The sequence below is a fragment of the Phyllostomus discolor genome, chromosome 5, assembly GCF_004126475.2.
Source record: "Phyllostomus discolor isolate MPI-MPIP mPhyDis1 chromosome 5, mPhyDis1.pri.v3, whole genome shotgun sequence".
In the NCBI taxonomy this organism is placed as follows: Eukaryota; Metazoa; Chordata; class Mammalia; order Chiroptera; family Phyllostomidae; genus Phyllostomus; species Phyllostomus discolor.
This window is the reverse complement of record NC_040907.2, coordinates 999,226-1,023,343: the sequence shown is the minus strand read 5'-3', so window position 1 is coordinate 1,023,343 and position 24,118 is coordinate 999,226. Positions and strand designations below refer to the sequence as shown.

At 69.0% G+C, this 24,118-nt stretch overlaps 1 protein-coding gene across 1 annotated transcript; it reads left to right on the top strand.

Moving 5' to 3' along the window:
- The first annotated feature begins 1,452 nt into the window (after window positions 1–1,452).
- MMEL1 (membrane metalloendopeptidase like 1) lies at window positions 1,453–22,578 on the top strand. Its single transcript, XM_028511739.2, has 23 exons — window positions 1,453–1,813; window positions 6,917–6,997; window positions 7,594–7,650; window positions 8,021–8,182; window positions 8,386–8,466; window positions 11,163–11,258; window positions 11,673–11,791; window positions 12,289–12,354; window positions 13,423–13,557; window positions 13,659–13,748; window positions 15,573–15,709; window positions 15,953–16,046; window positions 17,483–17,611; window positions 18,064–18,162; window positions 18,632–18,715; window positions 19,160–19,263; window positions 19,483–19,541; window positions 19,966–20,085; window positions 20,914–21,047; window positions 21,154–21,219; window positions 21,563–21,658; window positions 22,006–22,082; window positions 22,175–22,578. Exons 1-23 carry the CDS (start codon window positions 1,660–1,662, stop codon window positions 22,272–22,274), a joined length of 2,340 nt encoding a protein of 779 aa, XP_028367540.1. The 5' UTR covers window positions 1,453–1,659; the 3' UTR covers window positions 22,275–22,578.
- Window positions 22,579–24,118: the final 1,540 nt, after the last annotated feature.

The following is a 24,118-nucleotide window of genomic DNA, read 5'->3' as shown; positions in this document are numbered from 1 at the left end:
CCCCACCCCCACACCGGCCGGTCGGAACTCGGAACTCCGGAGGCCCCTGCATCACAAAGGGGCCTGGCAGCCACCAGGCCTGACCGACCCCGAAGCCACTGCCTCCTGCGCCTGGAAGCCCACCCGCCCGGCCCTGCTCACTCGAACTCCAGGCCCTCCTGACCCCGCCCTGCCCGTGTGGACGGCCGTTCTGAGCGGCGGGACGGTGGGTGAGCTGAGGGGGGCCCTGCCCACCGGACCAGCCCTCCCAGCAGCCCCCAAGAGCGCCCTCCGAGCCCTGAGCCCGTTGCCCAGGGCAGGCGGGGCATTTCCTGCGCAGCTTCACCTATACCTGGGGCAGGAAGCTCCCAGGCCCAGGGCCCATCCCGTAAGGACCCCGTGTTTGTGACTGCAACAGCCCCGGGCCCGAAGGCTGTCACTGCCCCGGAGTGAACAGGACGGGCCATGCGGCTCCTCAGAGTGAGGCAGGGAAGTCCTCGTCCCGGTCCACCCCTACCCACCCCCCGGTCACTGGTGGGACCGGAGCCCCAGACTCAGATGCTCAGCCACGGCCCAGAGCGGTCCCACCGCCCAACGCACGGGTTCACTCACCGTCCGTCCAGTCAAAGATGCTGACCGGTGCCGAGGCAGCAGGGCCCCAGGAGACGTCCCTGCTTTGTGGTGCCGACGTCCCCGAGGGGCAGGCGGAAGTGGACACAAATAGGGTGGAGGTCTGGCGGTAAAACAGAAATAAGCCTGGGGAGCAGGGGTGCAGGGGCCGACTGCACTGAGACCGAACCCCGGGGGGACCTCACTGAGGGCCCAGTGTAGGGGTTAAAGGTGGCAGCGGGTCTGGGTGGAGAGGGCGGCGGGGGGCATGTGGGAGGTGATAGGGACCCGGGGTCCTGAGATCTGTGCGGGCCTGGCCTCTCCCCTCACGCCGGGGCAGGGGGCAGGGGACACCCAGAAGGGTGGGAGCCCGTCTGAGATTCCCCGTGAGCCAGGGCAGAGGTCAGACCGGCCCTCGGTGTCGGCACTGGGGGTCTTGGCGACTGGAAGCTCCCTGCAAAGGGGGTGCACGCACACACGCATGCATGTGCTTGCACGCACACTCATGCATGTACACGGAGCACACGTGCTCTCATCGCACACTCAGGTGACTGAGCTAGAATGAGTGTGTGGGTGTGCCCATGGGTGTGAGTGGCCCTGGCAGGTTTCTCTGCAGCAGCCCCCCGGCCTGCTCAGGGCGGTGGGCCTCCTGGACCCACCATGTGGACCCCGAGCTGTGAGCAGTGGGTGGGGGGATGGGGGGTCTTCAGACCAGCCCCTGCCAGACCCGGGACTGGGAGAGGCCAACCTGCAGAAGAGGCTGCCATCAGGGCCAGCAGGCTGGGCGTCCCCCCACCCCAGGGCCCGGGCACTCAGAGACACCGGCCCAGGAGGGCATGGGCAGCCTGTGGCATGGGGGCCAGGGCGAGGGCACGCACTTGGCAATGGAGAGAAGGGCTGAGCTCCCCGAAAAGCCCTGGCACCTGCTCCCAGCCAGCGCCGGGCCCTCCCAGCCTCAGGCAGGGCCTCAGAAGCTCCACGCCGTGCCGCCCCTGCCCTGGGTGGGCACCGCCCCTGCCCTTGGCCTTGGGCTTGCTCAGCCGTGCACTGTTCTTGCCCAGAGACTCGGCGATGGGGCAGCTCGAACACCCGGTGGGGACGGTGGAGATGGCCGGCAGGCCCAGGCGGAGGCGCCCCAGCTTCCTGGAGGGGAGCCTGCTGCTCCTGCTACTCCTGGGGACGGGCGCCCTGGTGGCCCTGGGCCTCCTCTATGCCCACAGCCGGGGTGAGTACGGCCCCCTCCCCAGGCCCAGGTCCCCCCCCACTTCCCTCTGAGGGGTGTGCGTGCTGCCCACCCGGGCGGGGGCTTGGGCGGGGGGGGGGGGGGCAGCCTCCTCCAGGGGGCCAGGCGGAGGTCTGCAGGGGGCGCCGAGGCTGCAGGGCGGCGCTGCGACCCCAGCGAGGGGCCACTGACCTGCGGGGAGCCTGGGCGCCTTCCCACAGGCTCTGCCCCGGAGCGGGCTGGAGCGCGGCTGGCTCCGTGGGCTCTGAGCCCGCCGGCCTCTGCGGGACGCCGAGATGCGCAGACCGGGTCCCCGCCTCTCCCTCGGCCCCGTGCCCGCCCGGCGCCGCCCGCCGCACACCGCAGTTCCCGGCCGGCCCGGCAGCAGGAGCCCGAACTCCCGCTTGGGGACCCGCAGCATCTCCTGCTGCCCCCACGGCCTCGCTGCGGAAGAACCCGCCGGGCCCCTCCTCCCCGTGCCCCAGGAAGGCCCCAGGAAGACAGGGGGCCCGTGGCTGCCCAGACTGACAGGCTGCGTTGTTGGAAGCTGCTGGGAAGGCACCGGGCTGGGGGCCCGGAGAGATGGGAGGGGCGGCCCCCTCCTGCAGTCCCCTCCCCAGCCTCGAGAGGCAGGGACTGTCCGCCTCTCAAGTCAGGGGGCAAGGCAGGGGCTCAGGTGCCTGCACCAGGGCACCAGGCAGCCCGCCAGGCCCCCGCTGCACCCCCGGGGGCCCGTGCACCGGGCGGGCATGGCAGGCAGGTGCTGCGGGCCCCTCCCACAGGCTCAGGAGACCCGCAGGAGAGGAGCTCATCCCTCTCAACACTGGGCACCACAGCCTTCGTGCTAGAATGTTCCCCCACTAGGCAGTGCCACCTGCACCGTCTGTTGCGGGGCCACCCCAGCATAAGCCCACCCCCGGCGAGGCTGCACCTGAGAACCAGAAGCAGGCTCAGCGCGTGAATGTGGTGGGCCTCCCCGCTGGGGGCTGCTGGGGGCCCCACCCGCTGCAGCCGCTGCGGTCCAGCCCCTCCTGCTCTCCTGCCAGGGTGGCCGGGCACTGCCACCTCCATGGGTGTGGGAGGGGCAGGGGGAGGGTCGCTCGGTGCACAGAGCCCCCGAGGAGCCCAAACCCCAGAGCACCCCTGCTCAGGGCTCCCCAGCCTGCTCACCTGGCTTCAAGGCTTCCGGGGAACAAGCTGTGGGCGCCCGGGGACCCGGCTTCTCCTCCATAGTGAGGAGCAGCGAAGCCCGCTCCAGCGAGGGGCACTGTCCCTGCCCGGGCTGCCTCCCCTTCCCGGCCGTCCCATAAACACAAGCGCAGGGTCGGCCAGGGTCCCCCCATCGGGACTCCTGGGCCCACGGACCCAGAACCAACCCCCAGCTGAGCGCAGCCCAGCCTGGGCTCCTGCTGCAAGTGTTTTCTGGGAGGGGTTGTTATTCTTCATGTCTACGCTTTATTTCCACCGTGATTTGTTTTTATCGACTCATGAGTTATTTAGAAATGTCCTGTTTTCACTTCCAAATGCATAGAGATTCTTTTAGTTACCCTTTTACACTGGTTTCTAACGTAATTGCTTTGTCGTCAGGAACCATGATTTATAGGATATGGGTTCTTGGCCACCCGCTGGGTCTCACTGCAGGGCCCGCCCGCGCTCGGTTTCAAACACGACCTCGACGAGGCGGGGACGTAGACACGAACACACCCATCAGATGCATCAAAGCTGCTGTGTGCTTTTGGCATCGTCTGGGTCTTTTAACAGTTGAGGTGTGTGTGTGCTGAAACGCTGCACCAGAGAACTGTCCGTTTTCCTTGTAGTTGAGTATCGATTTACCTCCTCTAGGGTTACACCCTTATGTGAATACAAATTCGACATTAGCCTGCCTTCCGATACGTGTAATTATGTGCTGGCTCTACCTTCACACTGCTCGTGGCCCTGCGTTCTGATTTGCGTTCAGCTCTCCTCGGTCTGAGAGAACAGAGGGCGCGAATGTGCACGAGCATCTGCTTCCTATGTTTTTCCCAGCCTCTCTGTCGCAACTTTGTGTCTTTAGCGATCGATGTAGCGGCTCTTGCAACAGCGGTGGCTGGTGGGGTGCGGTCTCACTGTGCGACCCGGAGGGTTCGGTCTGTGTGCATCCCCCGCGACGCCAGAAACGGCCGTCTTCCCTGCCGTGTTCTGGCCGCTTCTCAGACCTCTCCTCCGGCCTCCTTGCGGCCCGCGCTGCTGTTTCTCACGCCCTTTTCCCTGGGCTCGCTCGGAGGTTGCATAGCTCCATCTGTTACAGAACAACAAGGGGGGGCCTGGGACGATACACTATTATTGAAAGAAGCCCCCGGGTCCGTTATGTCCGCTGCCTGAGGAAAGACGTCTCTCAATGCCAGAGATTGGTGAAAAGGAAAGGAAATGTTTATTTAACGCTATATAAACTTAAAGTAGGGACCTAATGTGTTTATCAAAAATCCTAAAGTCCCTAAAAACACCCACAAACAAACACAGTCCTTCCTTCCTTCCCCCCTTTGCCCAGTCCAGAATACCGTATCTCAGGGAAGGAAATAGAAGTCCATGGCTCAGGCAGTCCTCTGGTTCTTCCCAGTTAGAACTCCCTCTCGACTGGGAGACCTCCCTGGGTTCCCGGCACCCTCAGCTGAGTCGCCGGGATCTCTGCTAAAACCAGGTGGTGGTTCCCCCTTCTAAAGCTGCGGGGGTCCCCACTCTGGCACAGGCACATGGTCCTCTCTCTCAGGGCCACGGGAGTCCCCACTCTGTCCAGGCTGCATGGTTCTCCCCTCAATGGCTGCCGTGTCTGGGTTCGAATCCCCGCGCCAATCTTCCTCTGCAGCCCCATTTCCGACTCCTCCTACACTTGGGCACACTTGCCCTCAATCTGCTGTCTTCTCCAGCTTTTCTGGTCGCCATCGTGGGTCTGGGCAGGTGTCACCCCATGTCATGGAGCCAATCTTCTCCCAGCTCCCACGCAGGCACTGTAACTCAGGGGACCTGCCCCCCAGTCCCATCTTGGTGGGAAGGTCCTTTTCCATCCCCCTGGCCTTGAGCCTGGCCATAGCTATTAGCATATCTAAGTGACCAGCCAAAGGCTATAGGTGTGCTAAATGACCACGCCATGGATTAGCTGCAAAGCTGCCCTGCATGTTCTTGCTCTGTGTGCCCCTTCCCCCAACTCACACCTGTGGGGGAAGGGGTGGAGACACCTTAAAATCTCCTGGACACCTTGAGTTCTGGACCCCATTTCAAATGCCTATTTGGGGTCCCCCCTCTTGGCTGCACCCTGTAACACATCTTTTTCAGGAGTGTGGGGCCGGAAGTCTGCACTCCGTCCGTCTCCCGCCCACCCACCCCCCACCCCCCCACCCCCGGCGACTCGGGTGTGGCGCCCTCCGTCCCGACGGATTTGTCACCGGGAAGAGGCAGGCGGCGAGGGGCCCAGCGTCCGAGATCAGGAGACACGGCAGGTCGTGCCCGTGAAAAGGGCCGTGTGGACCCCAGAAACATTTACCCCAGAGCCCACGGCGCCTCGAGCCGTAGTCTGAACACTCGCCCCGGGACCGGGACCGTCCCCACCCGGGGGGCCGTGGGGCGGGGGGCAGACGGCAGGGAGGGGCAGGCGTGCCGGTGCGGGGCACTGACCTCTCCGGCCTGGGTGGTTTGTCGGGATGCGTGTGCGTGTGCCGTTAGCTTGGAAAGGGTCTCCTCCGCTTCTCACGCTGAAGGCACACGCAGACTCGCACAGTTTCCGTCCGTCTGCTAAACGGGCCGCCGCCCTGCGGAGGCCTCCACCCGCCCTTCCAGAGCCCTTCACGCCATCAGCCGGGACTTGAACGCCAGGCTCTCGGGCTCTGGCGTCCGCTCGCCGAGCCTCGGGGCTGCTGGGGTTCCTTCCTGGGCGTCAGTCACGTCTGCCCGCCCGCCCCTCCCGTGCGGGGCTTCTCCCAGCGTTCCGGAGCCGCCCCCTCGTGACCGCACGCCATCCACGTGCCGGCGCCGCGGGCTGCGCCCAGCCCCCAGCCCCCAGCCCCACTGCCCGTCTGGCGGAGGCCGGCACCTCCCCCTGCGCTGGCCTGGTCGAGCGAAAGCAGCCACGGGGCCTGCTGTCCCGGGAGGGCCGGTCCCTCTGTCCCCGAGGGGGTGGCCCGCTGAGGCCCCGATCTAGCCCCTTGTCCCAAGGCTCTGGGCTACTGAGGTGGGCAGGCACCGCGGGGCAGCCGGGACCCAGGCCCTTTACCCCTGCACGTCCACTTCTGGTCTGTGGACGGTCCTCTCTGAAGTTCAGGTTCACCCTCTCCCACCCACACACACACGCAGCAGGGAGCTCTCGCTCCCGCTCCCGCGGCGCTGCTGCTCCCCAAGGGCAGGCCCGGGGGGGACCCCTCGGGATCCCCGGGGCCCAGCACTGGCCGGCGTACAGCCACCAGCCGGACGAGTGCGCGGACGGGGGAAGCTGTCGGACGGGCGCGCGGACAGGGCTGATGGATGACAGAGCGGTGGCTGGCAGAGGGAGAGCCCCCCGCCCCACCCGGGAGTGCCCAGCATCTCCAGGGCTGCCCGCCCCTGTGAAGCCGGTGTGCCCAGGGCTGGCCCCGGACCCAGCCCCGCCCGCCCGCAGCCCTGACCTGGCCCAGCCCCGCTCCCCGGGAGCAGGGGCAGCTTTGGGCTTGGAACAGTGAAGGCGGAGGGACTGGAGCTGAGCGGCCACTGGGTCCAACGGGACCCCCAGGGCGGCCCACCTTGCGTGGTGGCGGCTCAGGACTGCGGGGGTGGGCAGAAGAGGAAGTCCAAGGGAAGGGGGGTCCCGCCTCAGGACCCCAGCCTGAGCCTGGCTGATGGTGGCACCCAGGGGGCGCGGCCTGGGCCTGGGGCTGGCAAGCGGGGGAAGCCTGCATGCCCCTCCCACTCAGAGATGAGTTCCGCTGGGGCCCCCGTGTGCCGGGCCCCTGGGGGTGAGCCCTCACGGTGAAGGGGAGGGCGGTGGCCCCGTGCAGGGAGCCCCGGGAGCACCGCAGGGCGCCAGCACCGAGCAGAAGGGCAGCGCCCTCCCAGCACCCCCCAGGCGGCCGGGGGTGGAGCAAGCACCGTGTTTCTCCCCAGGGAAGCAGCTGCCGCCCCTGCTCAGCCGGCTGTGCTCCTCCCGGGAAGAGGAGACCCCCGTAGCGCGAGAACCCCGAGGTAGTCTCGCCCTCCACACCAGGCACGCCTGCCCTGGGCGGACGGGCGGGCAGCCCACGGCCGGGCCGTGTCCACTGCAGGCCCAGGGTGTGTGGGCAGTGCGGGGACCTGCAGAGGACAGGGGCAGGGGACAGGAGGCTCCCCGAGTGCTGGGAACCAGCCGGAGTCAGCTGACCCCAAGCCTGGGTGCTGCCCCTGAGGCCCGGCAGGGACACGGTGATACAACCAGCCGGACGGGGTGGGGGGGTCAGATCTGGGGGCCAGGGCGGGCTGCCTGGAGGAGCTGGCCCCTGATGGGGGAGAGCTGGCCGGGCAGGCCGGCAGGAAGGCATCATGGCCGGCTTCAGCCCTGGGGTCTGGGGCAGCTGTGGGGGAAGGGGTCCCCCGGAACGAGACCCTCCCCCACTCAAGGCCTCAAGGCCCCAGGGAGGACGGGCGGCTGCCCTCTGGACTTGTCCTCAGGGTGCCCGGCCGGACCACGCTCAGGGACTGGAGGTGGTGTGGAGGCCGGGCCCCTCCCCCCTGCCCCCCCCCCCCCCCCCCCCCGTGCCCCACCGGCTCGCTGCCTCTCTGGGGCTCACACTGCTCCTTGCCCACAGCCATCAAAGTGCCCCAGCAGGACGAGATCTGCACCAGCCCCGGCTGCGTGATAGCAGGTGCGCCCCCGCCCTCCTGGCCTTCCTCCGCCCTGCCCTGCCCTGCCCTGTGGCTGCCGGCGACGGCGACACCAGCCCGGCTCCGGCTCCAGGAACAGCCCCGGGAGGGGCTGCCACTGGGACAGAGGGCAGACCCTGGCCCTGCCTCCGCGGCGGGTGGGCCGAGGAAGTGGGCTCTGCCTGGAGTGCGGGCTCCCCGAAATCCAAGAGCAGGGAATAGAGGGATGGGGGCCGTCGTGGGGGGTCAAGGCCGTGTGGCTGCTGCAAGGTGGCTCTGGAGGGTGAACCCCCTGAGGCTCAGAGAAGGTGCCCACCGTGCTGGGGGCCCACGGCTGGTCTCCCCCCTCCCTCCCCGCCCCGGGCACGGCAGCCGCCAGGATCCTGCAGAACATGGACCCGTCCCAGGAGCCCTGCGATGACTTCTACCAGTATGCCTGCGGGGGCTGGCTGCGACGCCAGGTCGTCCCGGAGACCAACTCCCGGTACAGCGTCTTCGACATCCTGCGGGATGACCTGGAGGTCACCCTCAAAGGTGGGCGCCCGCCCCCCTCGGGGTCGGCTGTGGGGCCCCCCCGCCCCCAGGGAGGCAGGGATGCCCTGGGATAACGGGCCAGCGGGGGCGCGGGGACCACCTGTCACTGAGGGTGGCGGGAGCGTGAGGACCCATGACCCGCCCCCCCCCCCCGCCCCGCAACATCCTCCTCAGGCCTCCCCAGCTTCCCTCTGGGCCCACAGGGGTACTGGAGAACGCCACCACCGAGGACCGGCCGGCCGTGCAGAAGGCCAAGACGCTGTACCGCTCCTGCATGAATGAGAGTGAGTGGGGGCGGGCACCCCCACCCGCCCCGCCAGCTCCCACCTGAGCTCCAGGGGCCCCACCCCTGCAGCATCGCACAGGGACACGGGTGCCCCTCGGGACTCAGGCCTGAGGGGCTAAGGCCGTGCCCCCACCGCCACCTGGCCACTGCCCCCCGGCTTCCCGAGGGGCATGGACTTCCTGCCAGCTGACCATGACCCTGCTCACACCCTGACCCCAGCACAGGCCTCGCTCTGCTCAGGCAAGGGGAAGACAGGGAGAGGCCGGGCTGGGAGCCCCCGGAAAAGTGTGTGTGTGTGTGTGTGTCCGTGCATATGCCTGTGTGTGTATGCATCTAGGTATACATGAGAGTGTGTCTGTGCGTGCATTTGTGCCCACGTGTGTGTGTGTGTGTGTACAAGGGGGGACCCCAAAACCCCAGAATTTTCTCCCAGGGAGGGCCCTTGTAGTCCAGGCTTCCCCCTCTAGGCGAGTGCTCTAGGGACCCACCTGTGTCCGCACCAGCTGGCGTCGTTGTGAGAGGCTGCGTTTGGCTTCAGTGAGTGGTTTTTTTTTTAAGACTTTTCCAACGCATTTGCCCCCTCGTGGTGGGTGGTTTACCAGCGCACCTGCCCACACTGCACTGAGTGCTCAGCAGCCTTTGACCAAAGTCGGCAGGACCCCCGAGCCCCACCCTCCCGTTCACCCAGTCCGGCCCCCAGCAGCTTCTTTTTGTTTCCGGAATGAAAAGTCCTCAGAGGGAACTGTTTTGCCAACATAGAGGAGGTGAAACAAAAAATAGCAGAAGCACTGAAAGGCATCCAAATCAGAGCTTTCAAACCGTCCTGAGCAGGTGTATTCCGTCAGATGGAGAGGACTTTGCCCCTGACTGAAGGTTAAACATGTGAGAATAAACACACAATTCTTATACATCAGTTCCGGTGTTTGGGGGTCTACCCCTGTATGTGCATGTGTGTGCACGTGTCTGTACATGTGTGTGTGTGTGCACGTGGGTGTGTGTTGCAGGAGAAGGTCCCCCTCGCACCTGCTGGTGCTGGAGAGGTGGGCTACTTGGGCCCTCCTGACAGCTGCGGGACCACCAGCACAGGGCTTTGCAGGGGGCTGGGGGGTGAGGACTCGACTCCCGGGACCAAGTGGGCCAGTGGGGCCTTGTGTCCCAGGAGCCGGTGGGGGCGTGGACGGAAACCTCCCAGGAGCGGCCGCCAGGGGTAGGGGATTGCGGCCACACCAGCCCAATGGCAGGAGGCGGACTGGACGGTCCACCAGCACCTGGGGACAGTGGGGGGGGGGCACTGGCCCGACACGGAGGGGGTGCAGCAGGGCTCCTGCTCACTGGGCTCTGCAATGGGGGTGCAGACGGGCCTGGGCAAGAATGTATGTGTGTCTAAGCGTGTGTGTAGGTACATGTGTGTAGATGTGCAACCATGTGTGTGTGTGCCTGTGTTTGCCATGTGTTTGTGTGCATACATGTGTGTTTGTGTGCATGTGTGTATATGTGCACACCTGTGCATGTACATGTGTGTGGGTGTGTGCCCATGCCTATGTGTGCCTGACTGTGTACAGATACATGTCTCTGTGTGCGCCCATGTGTGTTGCTGTGTGTGTGCGTGTCAGTGTGTGTTTCGGGGCTCACTGCGAGCTTTCTCAGCGCTCCGGTTCCCAGCACGAGGACTCACACATCTGGGCACCTTCGTCCCGTCTCCCCTGGACCCCCTGCTCGGGGGCTCGCAGACCCGGCCCTCAGGGCAGAGGCGCCGGGGTGCAGGGCCAGCTGTGTCCCCGGGTCTCCTGGGGGTGGGTTGCTTTCTCACTGGGACCCTGGCCGTGTGGGGGTGCTTCCTTGAGCCCCCCGCCTGCCCCCAAGGCACAGGCTCATCCCCCGTCCTTGTGGAAGCTGAGGGTCTGTTAGCCAGGCCTGGCCGGGCCCCACCGGGAAGGGACTTCCTGAGCTCCCCCCCACCTGCAGGGGCTCCTGGCCTGAGGCGGCCTGTGCAGAGGGACAGGGGCCGGACCACACGTGCACACCCGAGGCTCTGCTGGGTGGGGGGGGGGGGGCCAGTCTGTTGTCTTGGGCAGCCACCCCGCAGGGCCCTGTCGGTCACTGTCCACTCCCTGAGTTCTGTCCCAGCTTCCAACAGGGCCAGCCAGAGCCGGGGGTGCCCCTGACCTACCCTGCAGACACCGAGCTGCCTGCTCTCGGGAGGCCCAGCCGCCCGGCCCTTTCCCCACCCCGAGCTCACCCCCACCACTCACCCAGCTCCCCCACATTTCCACGTGGGTGTCTCCCTGCGTCCCCACACCCTGGTCCCCGCCTTCGCCTCATCTCTGGGCCACGCTGTCCCGAGCTTCCCGCCGGCTCCTCCCTGCCGGGAACAGTGGCGCTTCACCACCCGTCCAGCATGTTCCGTCTGCCCCAGGAAGGGCCCCCGGGGCGGCTCTGAGCCCTGCCCGCCCCTGGCCACAGGCCCCCCTCAGACGGGCTCGCCCACCACCGCTGGCCGGTTTGCAGCTCCCAGGCCTGTCCTCCCTTCCCAGACTCCTTGTCTGGGGGCCCCCGAGCCCCCTTCCACACCCTCATCCTGTCTCCGCTGTTCCCAGAACCTTCCGTGCCCTGCACTGCGGAGCCTGGGGGGGGGGGGGGGCTCAGCGCCGGCCGGCGTCTGGGCGGGTGACCCCCCACTCCCTCGTCCCCCAGGCATCATAGAGAAGCGAGACTCCCAGCCCCTGCTGGACGTCCTGGAGGCGGTGGGAGGCTGGCCGGTGGCCATGGACAGGTGGAACGACACTGTAGGTGAGGCCGGGGCCCGGGCAGCTCGCCCCGGCAGGGGTCCCTGGGCCTGGGGCCCCTCGGAGCCGAGGCCTTCCGGGCTGGGGGCTGGGGGCTCCCTGGGGCTGTCCCCTCCCGCTCAGGAGACCCCTGGGAATGACTGGTCTCCCAGACCCGGGCCCCGGGACCCAGGGCTCCCAGCTCTGGGGGCAGGCGCAGGGCACACCCAGGGCTGGCAGACCCCGGCACTCACTGCTGCTCCCCGGGCCCCAGTGTGCCCCCCACACCCCCCAGCCCGCAGGCCCACACACGAGCCACACAGGCGTACCCCGCACCCACAAGGTCTGGGCTTAGGGGACCAGGGCCCACGGGGCGCCGAGCGGCTGGGCCGGGACCCGCAGGCCCGGGCGGTCTCCAGCGCGGGCCCCGGCTCCCCAGGCCCCGGCTGGGCGCTGGAGCGGCAGCTGGCCGTGATGAACTCGCAGTTCAACAAGCGCATCCTCGTCGACCTCTTCGTCTGGAGCGACGACCAGAACTCCAGCCGACACATCATCTACGTAGGAGCCGCGCGGAGGGGGGCGGGGCCGGGCGGCGGCGCCCGCACCTGGCGGGGGGGGGGGGCCGCTCACAGCACAGTGGGGGGGCGGCCAGGGCCGGGGCCCGAGCAGTGCATGAACCCAGGGTGTGTCCGAGGGCCCTGCTCTGGTCCAGGTCCGAGGTTTGGGGGCCAATGACCCGAGTCCGGATCCGAGGCCCGTGTGCTGGGCGGGTCGTCAGGACCAGCTGTTAGTCCTTTGGCCCCTGGGCCGCAGGCCTGACCTCGGAGAGCCACTGCTGGCCTTGGCCGGAGGCCGGAGAGACCCCGTGGGAGGACGAGGGCGGCAGACACACACCCCCCCCTCGGCCCACTCTGCAGCCTGGCCCCGGCAGCCCTCTGCCAGCCCCTCAGCGAGCAGGGCCCCCAGCAGCGCCCCGCTTCTGGGGCATGGGGAGGGAGACCAGGCTGTGGGGAGCCCCGGCGCCCGGCCCCGGCTCACACCCGCTGTGTCTCCAGATAGACCAGCCCACCCTGGGCATGCCGTCCCGAGAGTACTACATGCAGAAGGGCGGCAACGAGAAGGTGAGTCGGGCCCGGCCCCCTGCTGCTAGCCCCTCTGGTCCACCGGAGGCCCAGCTCCCCCCCACGTCTGCTGGGCCCTTGTCCCCAGAGCCAGCCTGTGTGAGCACATGCACAGGTGGTGGCCAGAGCTGTGGGCGGGGGACAAGCTTTGCCGCCGTGGTCAGGGGTCTCCCTAAGCTCAGGTATAAGCTCAGCCCCGCAGCCCAGAGGGGCACAGCCCGGCAGGCCCACCACACCGCTGTCTGCTGTAGGGGGCTGCCCCCCGGCTGCTCTGCTCCTGCCCGGGAGGGGCCCCGGAGGGAGCAAGGAGCCGCACACTGGGAAGGTGGGCCAGGCCAGGGCCAGCGGGACGGGGAGACCGGGAGGGAAGGACACGGAGCAGAGTGCTGAGAGGCCAGGCCCGATGTGGCCACGGCAGCCACAGGTGGTCACGAAGAAAGACGAGTGTGGCCCGAAGAGGGAGCCGTGGAGGGAGGCCGTGGGGCCCCTCTGAGCAGCAGGCCCAGGGCCACGGGGAAGGGCTCCCACCCGGCAGCCCGGATCAGGCCCGGCGGCTGCGGAGCCCCGGGGTCCTGCCCGCAATGCAGAGAGCCCGTCACGGTGGGCACAGGGGAAGCCAGCTGGGTGGGCATGCGTCCTTGGGGCCCCCTTCCTGATCCCCAGGCTGAGGCGAGCGTGGCTAGGGCAGCCCCACCCTTCATGCTGGCCCCTGACCTTCACCCAGCCCCTGCTGCACGCCGGCCAGGCAGCCCCGCAGTGTGGGCCTCCGGGGCTGTGGACGCTCGGGACAGGGGCGCAACTGCAAGGGGGGCCGTGGGGCGCTCAGCCCCAAGCTGTCTGGGCACGGCCACCCGTGGGCAGGCCTGTCGGGAGTGTGGGCGACAGCCGAGGCCCTGGCCTGGGAGGGCGTGACAGTTGGCAGTGCCCCTCCGTGCCACCGTGGCTCGCTGGCCAACAGGCATCCGGGAGCCCGCTCCGGGTCACGGGCCCACCCCCGCCCCACAGAGAGCCCCGTGGGGACCAAGGGGGCCTGGGCCACCCGACTCCACCCCGAGTCCCTCGGCCCAGGTGCGCGGAGCCTACCTGCAGTTCATGGTGGCGGTGGCCGACATGCTGCGCAGGGACTCGGGCCTCCCTGAGGACAGCCACCTGGTGCAGGAGGACATGGCGCAGGTGCTGAAGCTGGAGACGCAGCTGGCGAACGTGAGGCCGGGCCCCCCCGGGGGGGACATGGGGGAGGGGGCACGCCTGGGCCCCGGCCGTCACCCCGACGTCGCCACCTGCCCCCCGCCCGCCCCGTGCAGGCCACAGCCCCCCAGGAGGAGAGGCACGACGTGACCGCCCTGTACAACAGGATGGAGGTGCGGCAGCTGCAGGACAGGTTCCACCTGAAGGTGCGGCCGGGCGGGGGGCGGGGGAGGGGGGTGGAGGGGGCGCCCCGTGGTGCCTGGCCCTGGCAGGAGGGGGGACACAGACCCAACTCAGGCCCCCCGGCTCCTGCTTCTCCCATTTAAGCCTCAGAGATGCTGCGCAGCCTGAGCGGGGCCCGTGTGACCGGTCGTCCACACAGGGACATCCCCCACGGGGCAGCAGGGCTCGGCCAGGCTGCCTGCAGGGGGAGCCGCTGCACCCCTGCGGGGGCTGCTGTGACAACCCTTTCTCTGAGCAGGGCACGAGCTGGGGGGGTTTGCTGACTTGATCGGGCTGAGGAGACCCCTCCACAGCCCCCCTCGGACCCCCCGCAGGGCCCTGCCCGCCCCTGACTGGGGGGCTCCACGCTGGACCCTCGGGTGGGCCCCGCCCTCGCCAGGGGCTGAGCCCGGGAGGGGCCTCCCCCTGCAGACCTGGGGGCAGAGGTGCCGTTCTGGTTGTTGCCCGCGGCCGCCGCCAGGCCGGAGCGCAGAGGGCGTGCGCTGGGCCAGAACCACAGCCGGAGGGAGGAGGCTGGGACACACCCCAGGCCGGAGTTTAGAACAGTCCAGTTAGTTGACTTCTCACAGACAGCCCCCCCCCCCCGTTCTTCTCAGCTGGTGTCCTTCGTGTTTCGCTTGAGAAATCTGTGTCCCCCCTGCTGGGATGGCCCAGGTCTGCAGTGGGCCCTGAGCTCATTTTTACAGAGAGCAGCGTAGAATCCGTCTGTCTCCTTCCGTGCCGATGGCTGGGTGACGGGTGACAGGGCGCCCTTTATTGGAAAGAACCCCCCCCCAGCACCACTCTGCGGCCATCTGTGCTTAAAACCAAACGCCCGTGTGTGTCAGGTGGCGTGTCCGCCTGTGTGCGCGCTCCCGCGTGTGTGTCTGAGCGTGTTCTGTTCCCCGGGGGCCTTTGCCTGGCTTGTGCCGACCCCAGCTACCCGCCGACACCGCTCCGGATGATTCCCTGTGGGACACAGCTCGTCCAGCTCCCCTGTCCCTCCGAGTCCCCTGGACCGCTCTCGGTCCGGGGCACTTTCCTACAGGACTCTAGTCGGCCGCCAGCCCCCCGCCGGGCCTGCGGAGTTTGGACGGGGGGCTGCTTTGACTCCCGGCATCCGTTTGGGGGAAGCGGGCCTCCTTACCGTGGAGTCTCCCAGCCCACAGACCTGACGGGTGTTTCCGTGTGTTTGCGTGTCCTGCCCCGCCTCTCCGTGGGCTTCAGAGTTTCCCGTGGCGAGGCCTTCCCCACCTTTCCCGAGATTCGCTCCCGGAGTGTCTCAGGTCACTGTGAGTGGTGTCGTCGGGTGACGCGGCTGCTCCGCCACTGGCACCCACAGACACCAGTGACGCGTACGGAGGGTCCACCCGATGCACGCATGGTCCCGGCACCTCAAGGGCCCCCCCGGGGTGTGGGTCCTGCACCCGCAACCACGCCCTCAGAGCACCGTCTGTCTTCTTCCCGTTGGAGCCCCGCCCACTTTGCCTGCGTCCTGTCTCACTGAACGGGCCGGGACACCCAGCCTGGTGCCAAGGGCACAGGCGACGTGGGTTTACTGCGTGCGACACACTTACGTTTTCCATTTCTTCCTTAGTCGCCTTTGCTAAGCTGCATTCTTCCAGGACGCCCTGCGTCACACTCGGGTTTTCAAACGTAACGGCGTGACCTCCTCCCTGTCACCGTCCGCGGGCCTGTGGCGTGGTCACCGCCTCTGTCCCGACTCTGAGGGCCTGCGCCGGCTTCTCGGCTGTTCTCGGGTGGAGGCTGGGGGCCCGGGTGCCCAGCTCTGCCGCTCTCCCCCGCAGGGATTTAACTGGACCCTCTTCATACAGTCCGTGCTGTCCTCGGTCAGGGTCAAGCTGCTCCCGGACGAAGAGGTGGTGGTCTACGGGGCCCCCTACCTCCAGAACCTGGAGGGCATCATCGGTGCCTTCTCAGCCAGGTGAAGCCCGGGGAAGGCCCCCGGGGGCTCCCCATCGGTGCCCCTGCCCCGTCCCCACCCCACAGCCCCTCCACTCAGGACTGTGCCCGCAGAGCCTTGCGGAGTGAGGGGGCACAGCGGGGGGGGGGGTTAATGGCCAGTGGAGCCTCCCGTTAAGACGTTAGAGGTACGGGCTCCCCCTCGAGTGTCTGGGGGTGTTCTGGGGGTTTCCCACCGCCCGTCCGCCCTCCGCCCCGCCCGCAGGACCATGCAGAACTACCTGGTCTGGCGCCTGGTGCTGGACCGCATCAGCAGCCTGAGCCAGCGGTACAAGGACGCCCGCACCAACTACCGTAAGGTGCGCGAGGCCCCGCGCCGTCGGCCGCGGCCCAGGCCGGAGCCCACCCGCCACCCCCGCGCAGTCCGTTTATGATACCGAGCCCCTGCTGCTGGGGCTGAGGTCTCGGGGTCAGAGCCCCGGAGGAGGCCGGGCAGGCGCCCACCCACCTGGGGCAGCGGGGCAGCGGGGCAGCGGGGCCGCGGGCAGCGAGCGAGCTGGAGGTGTGCGGTCTCAGAGCCCACAAATCTGACCGGAGGGCAGGGCGGGCTGTCCTCGGCGGGCCATGGAGACCTCGGGGCACAGAAGAGCTGAGAGAGGAGGGACAGGGCAGGCTCCCAGGGGGCAGAAGGAGGCAGTGGGGCGGCCCCGGCCCTCTGGGGCAGCACATGAGGTCGGGGAGGGAGGCCGGGCTGCCCTCGGGCCTCAGGCCCAGGCAGAGCCCAGGTCTATGGGCAGAGGCTGGTCCTGCTGTGGCCGCTCAGGCTGCCTGGTGGGGGGGGGGGTGGTAATAGAGGCGGGAGACCCTCGGCGGCCCTGTGGCCACGGCGACTGCTCTGGGACAGTGACTCAAGGGGGGGTGGGGTCAGAGGGGAGGCAGCAACGTCACTCGGTGTACAGGGCCACAGAGAGGTGCTGAGGACGGAGAGACGAATGGGGGAGGTGTCCGCACTGGCACGGGACAGGGGGGACCCCGGAGTGGGGGGAGTACTCCGGCTGTCTCTGCAGAGCGGTGGGCGGGGCGGAGCCTTCCGCTGCCACAGGGACCCGGTGGTCGGGGCCGGTCGCGCCCCTGCGTGGGCTCGTTGGGCCGGAGACGAGCCCCCAGGAGGGATGGAGCCCAGCCTCGAGCTCTGAGGAGAGGCAGACGGCCCCACTGGCTTCTTTGGGGGCAGCGGACCCCCCAGTCCCAGCAAGGGCAGCGGCACGGCTCCACGCCCCGGGCCCGCCGGGACTGCGGCCAGGAGTCTGAAGGAGGCGTGTTTCCTCCATCTCCCGCCCCCGCGCCCCCGGGGACAGACGGGCAGATGCCCTCGTCACCACTCAGGTGATAAGAAACACGGAAGAGCCGGCGGCAGCTGAGCAGGCGTGGTCCCCAGGGCCAGTCCGGGGTCATTGCCGGCCTGGGGGCGGGGCTGCCGTCCCACAGGGCAGAGTCCGGGGCCACAGGGCCTGGCCAGGGTGGCAAGGACAGGGGATGAGGAGCTTGGGGCTGGGCGGGGCCCCCACCCCCCAACTCCCTGCCTGGGTTGGAGCCCCTCCCCCGAAGCTGCACCCCCCACCCTCCCTGCACCCGTGCCCCACATTCAAGGGGAGTCTCTGAGGTGGCCCAGCGTCCTCCGCCGGCCGGGGGCACGCCGAGGCCAAGCACGGGGAAGCGGATGCTAGCAAGGGCAGCGGGGTGAACGAAGGAAGGGAGGAGTGAGTGAGTGAGTGCGTGCACGGATGCCCGCCAGGCACTGTACGGCAAGACCAAGGAGGAGGCGCGCTGGCGCGAGTGCGTCAGCTACGTCAACAGCAACATGGAGAGCGCCGTGGGCTCCCTCTACGTGCAGCGGGCCTTCTCCCGGGACAGCAAGGACGTGGTGGGTGCCCGGCGGCCGCTGCGGCCACGGACCCCACGCAGCACCCACGGGGACACAGCCCTGAGGGGCTGAGGGGGGCAGCCACCAGGGGGCGGGGTAACTGAGCGCCCTCAGGGAGGGGGCCCTGCGGGCTCCCCAGCAGCTCGGGTGCATGGGGGGGGGGTTGGGAGCAACATGTTTGCCCTGGTGCCTGCTGGGGGAGGCCGGGGGGCTTGCGGCCCCCAGCCGGGCATTGACCCCCCCCAGGCTGCCTGGGAAAGGGTTCTGTGTGTTCAGGGGTGAGGGGCCCCGGGCACCCCCAGGACGAAGTACAGCAGTAGGGACCCTGTCCCAGGAGGGCCGCCCCCCACACCACCTCCGGAGCAGACAGCGGCTGGGCCAGGCTTCGGACCAGAGCCCTGCGGCGGCCCCCGGGCCCGTCAGCCGAGCGTGGGCCGTGCCCCCCCCCCCAGGTCCGAGAGCTGGTCGACAAGGTGCAGGCAGCGTTTGTGGAGACCCTGGACGAGCTGAGCTGGATGGACAAGGCCACTAAGCAGAAGGCCCAGGAGAAGGTGGGCGGGAGGCCAGAGGGCGGAGGTCCGGGCTGGCTGGCAGGCAGGCAGGCAGGAGGGGCTGCCGGGGGCGGGCCAGGTGGTGACCCCTGGTGAGCTCAGGATGCAGCAAGCACAGTGAGGCTGGGGGTGGCAGGCTCGGGAGGGGCCTGTGGGCAGAGGCAGGCCTGGGAGACGCCCCAGCACCCCAAAAGCAGGTGAGGAGACCAAGGCCTCGGGGAGCAGGGCGCCCAGGAGGGAGGCACCCGCCAGGAGCCGCTGTGCGCCAGTGTGACACCAGCCGAGCGGCACCAGGGCCCCCAGCCGGCTGCTGGGCGCAGAGCTTGGCCTGGGCTGAGCCGGTCCTCGCTCCGGCTCCGCTAACCCCCCCACAGCCCACCAGCAGGGACCAGTCCCTCGTCCCTCACGCACACGGCCAGGGCCGAGCCAGGGTGCCCACTGCGGGCAGACATGCCCCCCTCTTCGCCAGGCCATGAGCATCAGGGTGCAGATTGGGTACCCCGACTACATTCTGGACAAGGGGAACAGACGCCTGGACGAGGAGTACTCCAAGGTGGGCCCCGCCCCAGCCAGGGGGCCCTCGAAAGCCCCCCCCAATCTCCTCGCTCAGCCCCATCTGCCCGTGAGCCCACCCTGTGGCCCACGGGCCCTTGATCACCCCGGGTGGGAAGGGGCGGCTCTGTCAATAATGAGCCACCTGGGGGGGGGGTGCAGCTGCGGCATCACCCCATTACAGGAGGGGAAACCGAGGCCCCGGGGACAAAGGGGCTTGCTCAGAGACACCTCAGTGTGCAGAGCCAGGGGTGCCCCCCACCCCGTCATCTCTCTGCACCCGGATCCTGGAGGCCACACACAAGACCGCCCTGCCAGTCCCGTGACCAGTCCCCGCACCCCGGACTCCCCGCTCGAGGCCCCGCCCCCCCGACGCCCCGCCCCCCGACGCCCCGCCCCAGCCCGCCGGCCCGCAGTGACACCGCCCCCGGCCCCATGCCCACAGCTGGACTTTTCAGAGCACCGGTACTTTGAGAACGGCCTGCAGAACCTCAAGGCCGGGGCCCAGCGCAGCCTCAAGAAGCTGCGGAAGAAGGTGGACCAGAACCTGTGAGCGGGGACACCGACTCAGGGCCACCGCGGCTTTCGCGGGCTGGGCCGAGGGAGGCACCAGACGTCCGGTCTGGACTGGCCGGGCCCTGGCCGTGGGCAGTGGGTGCGCGCCGCTGCGACCTGGGCCCTCGGGGTGGGCTCTGGCCGGCCCAGGGGTGGCCCAGAGGGAGGGTCGCTGGGGGCGAGGACCGCGAGCGACCAGCTCACTTCTCCCAGCTGGATCATCGGGGCCGCCGTGGTCAACGCGTTCTACTCTCCGAACCGGAACCAGATCGGTAAGACCCGCCCCCGCCCCCCTCCTCCCTCTGACGCCAGAGATGAGCTCCAGGGATGGCTGGCCCTTCCTCCCGCGGGCAACGCACCCCCATCTCTGAGGACAGGAAGGTGCCATCCGTCCCGCCTGTGGGAACCTCACGCTGTCCCCCGTGTGGGTGTCAGGGAGGGGAGGGTGTCAGGGGACAGCACAGCAGGGAAAGGTGTGGGGCGCCTGGACCTGGGTCTTGGACCCGCCACGCCCTAGCGCTGCCCTTGGGCTCCGAGCCTCGGAGTTCCCGTCTGTGAAGTGGGTGCGAGGCACGACCCCTACCTCCCGGGCTGCGGGAGCAGAGGACAGGACCCCAGGGGTCCGGGCACACAGCGGGTGGGCTTGCTCACAGCTCCTCCTCTGTCCCCGCCCCTCCCTCGCCACGCCCCCCCCAGTGTTCCCCGCGGGGATCCTGCAGCCCCCCTTCTTCAGCAAGGAGCAGCCCCAGGCCTTGAACTTCGGGGGAATTGGGATGGTGATCGGGCACGAGATCACCCACGGCTTCGACGACAACGGTAAGGGGCTCAGTGGGGTCAGAGCCGCAGCCCGAGTCCGCAGCCCCCCCCACGGAGCAGGTCCAGAAGGGGACTGCGCCTTGGGATCCCGGCGGGGGGCCCTGGGGCTCTCCTGGCCCACCCCCTGTGTGGTCGGGCGGGAGCTCTGAGGACGGGAAGGGCCTTGCCAGGCCCCCAGGGGAGCTACGGTGGCAGAGGGGGCTCCGACGGCAGGCTGGGCCCCTGGCCGGAGGCAGAGGGATGGAGGGCCTGACCCGCCGCGCTTGCCACCCCTCCCTGGGCCCGTGAACCACGGACAGCGACACTGCCCAGGGCATGCCGGAGCTCCCAGTCCCGGCCCAGGATGGAGCCAGCCCGGCGCCAGCCCAGGGCAGCCAGCAGCCTCCACGCTGACCTCCTTCCTCTGGGCGGCGCCCCCTGCCTGATTCTGGTGGCCGGTCACCAAGCACGGGGTCTACACCCACAGCCCAGGGAGACAGCTTGACTGTGGGCACCTTACGAGGGCAGCCCCGTGTCCTGGGACCACGCCCCCCCAGTGCCGGGGCTCACTGGGCCACAGCACCCCTGGGGCCCTGGGATCCACCCGAGACTCCATGCCCTGACCTCGAGGGCGGCGCGGGAGGCCACCGAAGCCCCTCCCCCCCAGGGCCTGAGCCCTTGTCCCGTGACCATGTGCGCCAACCCCTCAGAGAAGGCCGGTGCCCTTCGGGGCCCATCCGCTGCTCACGAACGCGGGCTCCGACGCTGGGGCCCCGGCGGACACGCAGGGGCGGCCCAGGCTGCAGCGGCGCGGCCCCACGTTCCGCCCGCCCTGCGCCCCGCCCCCAGGCCGGAACTTCGACAAGAGCGGCAACATGCTGGACTGGTGGAGCAACTTCTCGGCGCAGCACTTCCAGGCGCGGTCGGAGTGCATGGTCTACCAGTACGGGAACTACTCCTGGGACCTGGCGGAGCAGCAGAACGTGAGCCGCCGCCGCCAGGGGCGCCGCTGCGCCAGGGAGGGGCGGGGAGGGCCGGGGAGGGGCGGGGCGCCCAGCCGCTGCCCGCCGTCCTGTCTCCCGCGCGCAGGTGAACGGGTTCAGCACCCTCGGGGAGAACATCGCTGACAACGGAGGGGTGCGGCAGGCGTACAAGGTGGGTCCCGGAGGCGCGGGCGGGGCCCTCAGGCCGACAGGACCTGCCCCCTGCCCGAGCCGAGCCCACGTACATCCTGGCGCCCTGTGGGCGTCGGGAGCCCGTCCAGGCGGCGCCTCCGCAGAGCTTGGCCTGTGTGGGCGACCGGCTGGCCACCGCGTCGTGAAGGTGCGAGGCCCCTCCCTGGGGTGCGCGCAGGGCCCTACGCGGCAGAGGCGGGGCCCGCGCCAGGGCAGGCCTTGGAGCCAGACCTTCGTTCTGGCCAGGCAGCGCGGCGCTGCGGGCGGGGGGCACGCGCAGGCCCAGCCCCCAGCCGGTGCCCAGCCCCGGTCGGTGCCCGCAGGCTTACCTCAAGTGGAGGGCAGAAGGCGGCAGGGACCGGCAGCTGCCAGGACTGGACCTGACCTTCGACCAGATCTTCTTCATCAGCTACGCCCAGGTGGGAGCCACGAAGCCCCTTCCCACCCGCCCCCAAAGTGGCTCCCCTCTCCCATCTTCGAGGGCACCCACGGTGGAGGGGGGGTACACCGTGGGCGGGCAAGCCAGGGAGAACCGGAGCTAACTGACCTGGAAGGCTTCCAGGACGAAAGGCTGGGAGGGGGGCTGAAGGCGGGAAGAACTGAGAGGAGGCGGAGGAGGGCGGGGGAGGGAACGGCTGGCTCCTGGCCCCGCCCACTCTCCCGGCCCCGCCCTCCGGGCCAGGTCCCCCCTAGCCCCTGCTCCAACACCCAGCCCCCGGGGCCTCCTCTGCCCCAGCCCCGCAGCCTGTCCCTCCTGCGCTCACAGGTGTGGTGCGGGTCCTACCGGCCGGAGTTCGCGGTCCAGTCCATCAAGACCGATGTCCACAGTCCCCTAAAGTACAGGCAAGCGGTCCCCGCGCCCTCGCGCCCTCGCTCCCTCACTCCTTCACTCCTCCGCATGGCTGGCAGCCTCAGGCCCCTCCCTCTGCCCACAGGGTGCTGGGCTCCCTGCAGAACCTGGCCGCCTTCGCCAAAACGTTCCACTGTGCCCGCGGCACCCCCATGCACCCCGAGGTGCGGTGCCGCGTCTGGTAGCCGAGGCCGAGCCGCAGCGCGGCCCTCGCCCACCCGCGGTCCCAGGCATCCCCGACGCCCGGAGACGGTGCGGCCAGAGACTGTGCGGCCATGGGGACCTGCCTGCACCCCGCACCGGGAGGGCCAGCACCGTGCGGGGCCTGGAGCAGGGGTCCCGCCCCGGACACCCAAGGGTGAGGGGGCCCCGCCCCACGCCCAGCTGCCGCGAGAGCACGCGCCACCCACCTCAGCCCCGCACACGCATTGAGCCCCCACTGAAAGCGCGTCGCCACCCCAAGTCCACGAGCTTCGGACTCGAGCGGAGTAAACGCTTCCAAGAAATCCGCTTTCTCGTGCTTCCGGGCCGCTCGCGGGTGGGCTGCCTGCCTGGAGGGCGAGCGCTCGTTCTGTCCGCCCCTGCGCCGCGATCCACCGCTGACCGCCAGCGGCCTCCGGCAAGACAGCCGTCAAGGGAGGAGGCGGCAGGGTGCTCCTGGGAGGGAGGGGCACTCCTGACAAGCACCCCCACCCTAGGTCTTTGTGCAGGGGTCTCGGCAGTGGTAAGGATGTCCCCAAAGGGTGGCCCTTAGCCCTCAGGGACCGCACATTCCGGAGGAGAGCTACTAGCAGGACGGAGCCAAGGTCAGAGCCGGGGGAGGGGACCCTGGAGCCACAGCCAGGAGCTGGGCTTGGGGTCAGTGGACCTGGGAGCCAGCGGACGGGCCGGACCACCAGCGGACACCCTCGCCTGCCCCAAGCTTTTTTTTTTTTAATAAAAGTGCCTCTTAAAAAAAATATTTATTTATTTTTAGAGAGGGACGGGAGGGAGAAAGAGAGAGAGAAAGAGAAACACCCATGTGCAGTTGCTGGGGGCCGTGGCCCGCAACCCAGGCATGTACCCTGGCTGGGAATCGAACCTGAGGCACTTTGGTTCGCAGCCCGCGCTCAGTCCACTGAGCTACGCCAGCCAGCTGCCCTGAGCTTTCAATAACGGCTGAGGAGGAGGGCTGGGTCCTGCAGGGAGTGGGCAAGGCCCCCCAGGAGGCCACTGCGGTCATCAGGGCCCAAACCAGGAGTGCCTGGCGGGGAGGCCGAGAGGGTCACCTGGACCCACTCTAACCAGAGGGTACCCGAGGAAGGGGCCTGGGAGGTGGGTGCTGTACCTGTGAGGTGGGGAGGCACAGTGTGTCCCTGAGGGCAGGTGGGGGGTGGGGGGTTTGGCCCAGTTTTGGCCCAAAACTGGGCCAAAACCCCACCCCCACCCCCGGCAGGGGCACGTGAGGGTTGTCGCGGTGGAGTTCCCTCGGGCACACCCGCCCGTTCTGTCCAAGTCTCTGACCACCCTTCCAAACCCAGTGGCGGGACGGAGGACACCTTCTCCTGGGAAGCCATGGGCCCCCACCAGACACAAGGGCCGGCCCGACCCCTCCAGGCCGGGCTCCCCCGGGACCCCACTGACCCTCGTCACCCGCACCCCAGGCCTGTCTTCCGGCCCCTGGCGCTCCCGTGCTGAAGGCCTGAGCTCTGGGGGGCGGCCACAGGGACCCGAGAACGCAGGCTCCGCCCACGAAAAGGGAAGCAAAGCCGGCGGATGGACACGCGGTGCTGCCCGTGAGGCCGCCACAGAGGTGGAGACGACCCCCTAGTGACCGTGGGCCCGCCCAGCCCACGAAGGCAGTTTCCTCAACACCGTCCTCCGGGGAAACCGCCGGGCTGGCGGGAGGGACGCTGGCCCAGGAGCTGGGGCGCGGGACATCACGGGGACACAGCCAAAGAAGCCGGAGGAGAGGGGACCCCACAGGAAACGTCAGGGACGTTTCAGCAGCAGAGCCAACAGGAGTCATGGGCTGGGACCCAGGGAATGA

Bases quoted from the DNA above. Each gene is read 5' to 3' on its own strand.
- MMEL1 (XM_028511739.2), top strand. From the start codon at position 1,660: ATGGGGCAGCTCGAACACCCGGTGGGGACGGTGGAGATGGCCGGCAGG. The intron at 8,467-11,162 runs GTGAGTGGGGGC...CTCGTCCCCCAG, and splicing joins CCGCTCCTGCATGAATGAGA to GCATCATAGAGAAGCGAGAC. The intron at 11,792-12,288 runs GTAGGAGCCGCG...CTGTGTCTCCAG, and splicing joins CCAGCCGACACATCATCTAC to ATAGACCAGCCCACCCTGGG.